The sequence below is a fragment of the Adiantum capillus-veneris genome, chromosome 30 (genome assembly GCF_014529385.1).
Source record: "Adiantum capillus-veneris isolate H3 chromosome 30, ASM1452938v2, whole genome shotgun sequence".
In the NCBI taxonomy this organism is placed as follows: Eukaryota; Viridiplantae; Streptophyta; class Polypodiopsida; order Polypodiales; family Pteridaceae; genus Adiantum; species Adiantum capillus-veneris.
In genome coordinates, this window is record NC_140960.1 from 39,137,735 (window position 1) to 39,139,891 (window position 2,157).

The following is a 2,157-nucleotide window of genomic DNA, read 5'->3' on the forward strand; positions in this document are numbered from 1 at the left end:
GAACTCGGGTTGATGATCGATCGTGAATTGAAAGATGCAAATCAATACTCTGATGTCATTGTAGATAACGTCATCAACGCAACTAAACAGATTATCAAAAGACCCGTTTCCAATCCGACCAAAGAGGAGCAAAGCAGGGCACACATTTGGGTGAGGAACACCCTCACCGACAGGCTGAAAGAGATACAGAGAAAATGGGATCGGAATCACAATGTCGTGGGGAAGTTGAGGAGTAAAGAGATAAAAGGTGAACTGGAGAATTTCTTCGATGATCTGTGCAAAGGGTTGGAAGCCACTGGTCTGTTGCTGAACCAGTTGCAACGTGGCTTACAGAATGAGCTGAGAGATGCCCACAGTGCTGCTGTAGTGCGGTACGTGGTGACCCAGCTGGGGACAGAGAGCTGGGTGAGGGATTGGAGGATGATGAGAGCCATCCTGGATTACCACCTCCTCACCCTCATGGAAATGAAGAACACGGACAAGCTGCTCATGTATGCAACCAATGCAACATTGCATTTTGCAGACATGATGGATGCACTTGTGGGGCAGGCCATGGGACGACAAGGCATTGTAGAATGAGAGTGGGACGCTCTGATCCGAAAGGTGCAGAACTGCCTGCAAGAGGAAGCCTGCATCAAGAATCCTTCAATAGACATGTTCCTAGCAACTCTTAGGCGCAGACTGGCAGATTCCGTTGATGGAAAGCTTGCGAAAGCGGTAACTTCCATCCATGTCATGAAGTGCAAGGGCAAGCCTAGAAATTTAGATGGTGAGTTCTATGAGAAGAAACTTCCACAGCTGTACGAGAGCCAGCCAATGCTGGCTAAGCCTGACTTCGACAAGATGAAGGCTGCTCTGATAGAGTGTGTGATGAAGGAACTGTCGACCATACCGGCTGAGAACTGCCGACCCAGATGTAGAGCCAGTTGTCCACGGTGTGGCAGCATGTGCTACCACGCCAAAGGACATAGTGCTGCAAAACATGATACTGTACCCCAGCCTTCAGGACTGAACGGAGACTCCTGGTCTGTGAACAGTACACTGGTGGAAAAGTCGTGCCTTCGGCTTGTGGAGACTCCAGGGAGCAGGATGAAGTGCCGGGACGAGAATGGAAAATTCATAAAAACTGTCCCTTACGCAGATTTCGACAAGGAGTATCCGACGTGGACGATGCCTTCCAGTAATGAGGATAATGCAATCAAGATGCGGGAGAGTCTCTTCTTCCACTTTCAGAAAGAGCTGGTGGATAAGCTGAATGAAAGATATAACCTATCAGGAAAGACTGCATTGGCGCCCACCAGAAATATGCCTGCCGCCTACAACCACAATCACGCCCAGCTACGGGCCGACCTCCACAACATCTTGCGCCCTAAGTTCCCAGATGATGATGCCTGGACCCAGTTCACACTGCTCCTCACAACATTATAGCTGCACCTGGGGTTCTGCCACATCTCTTCATCTGCAAATAAATTGGCTTAGGTACATACCTTCCATATTCATCTGTACTCGAAATTGTGTAATAAATTGGCTTACATTTACATTTATGTAAAGTTATGTACTTACATTTACATATATGTAAAGTTACATATTTACTTGCAAAAATGCTTATCTAGGTGGCAAATACATTTTGTTACAAATGTTCTTATCTAGGATCCAAGGATTCTCACTCCTACATCAGGCCCTCACACATCTTGTCTTTTGCTTATGTTGTCTCTGTCCAGAGATGTTACTTATACTAAAACTCACACTGCCTTCTTTGACAACGAAGGGAGCTAGGATAAGTTTTAATGCTCATCTCAAGGCATTTTTTTTAATCAGATGAAGGTAAAACTTGCATGGCTCTATCGTGAAAAGGCTTGTTTCAAAATTGTCCTGTGCAAAGGGGAACAAAAGATAGTACTCATCAATGGAAGGGAAGTATATTAAGATGCACATCTAAATTAACAGGTGTGCCCTCAATTGCTAAACTTTGATGCAAGTTTTGGGGAAATCTTTGGTGGATTTATAATGTGACATCCCTTAAGAATAAATTTACACTATTCGGTTTCATATGTAAGTTTGTGTGGAGTTTTATTTATCTATACAGTTCACTTAAATGTGTTGTTTTGTTTATTTCACTGACATGCATAATTTTAAAGCACTTACAGATAGTTTATA

The 2,157-nt window shown here is 44.3% G+C and overlaps 1 protein-coding gene across 1 annotated transcript; it reads left to right on the forward strand.

Annotated features, from left to right (window-relative positions):
- Positions 1–594: 594 nt before the first annotated feature.
- LOC147417831 (uncharacterized) lies at positions 595–1,466 on the forward strand. Its single transcript, XM_086507289.1, has one exon. The coding sequence runs from the start codon at positions 655–657 to the stop codon at positions 1,426–1,428; it is 774 nt and encodes a 257-aa protein (XP_086363415.1). The 5' UTR covers positions 595–654; the 3' UTR covers positions 1,429–1,466.
- Positions 1,467–2,157: the final 691 nt, after the last annotated feature.

Coding starts and splice junctions, on each gene's coding strand:
- LOC147417831 (XM_086507289.1), top strand. CDS start 655: ATGTTCCTAGCAACTCTTAGGCGCAGACTGGCAGATTCCGTTGATGGA.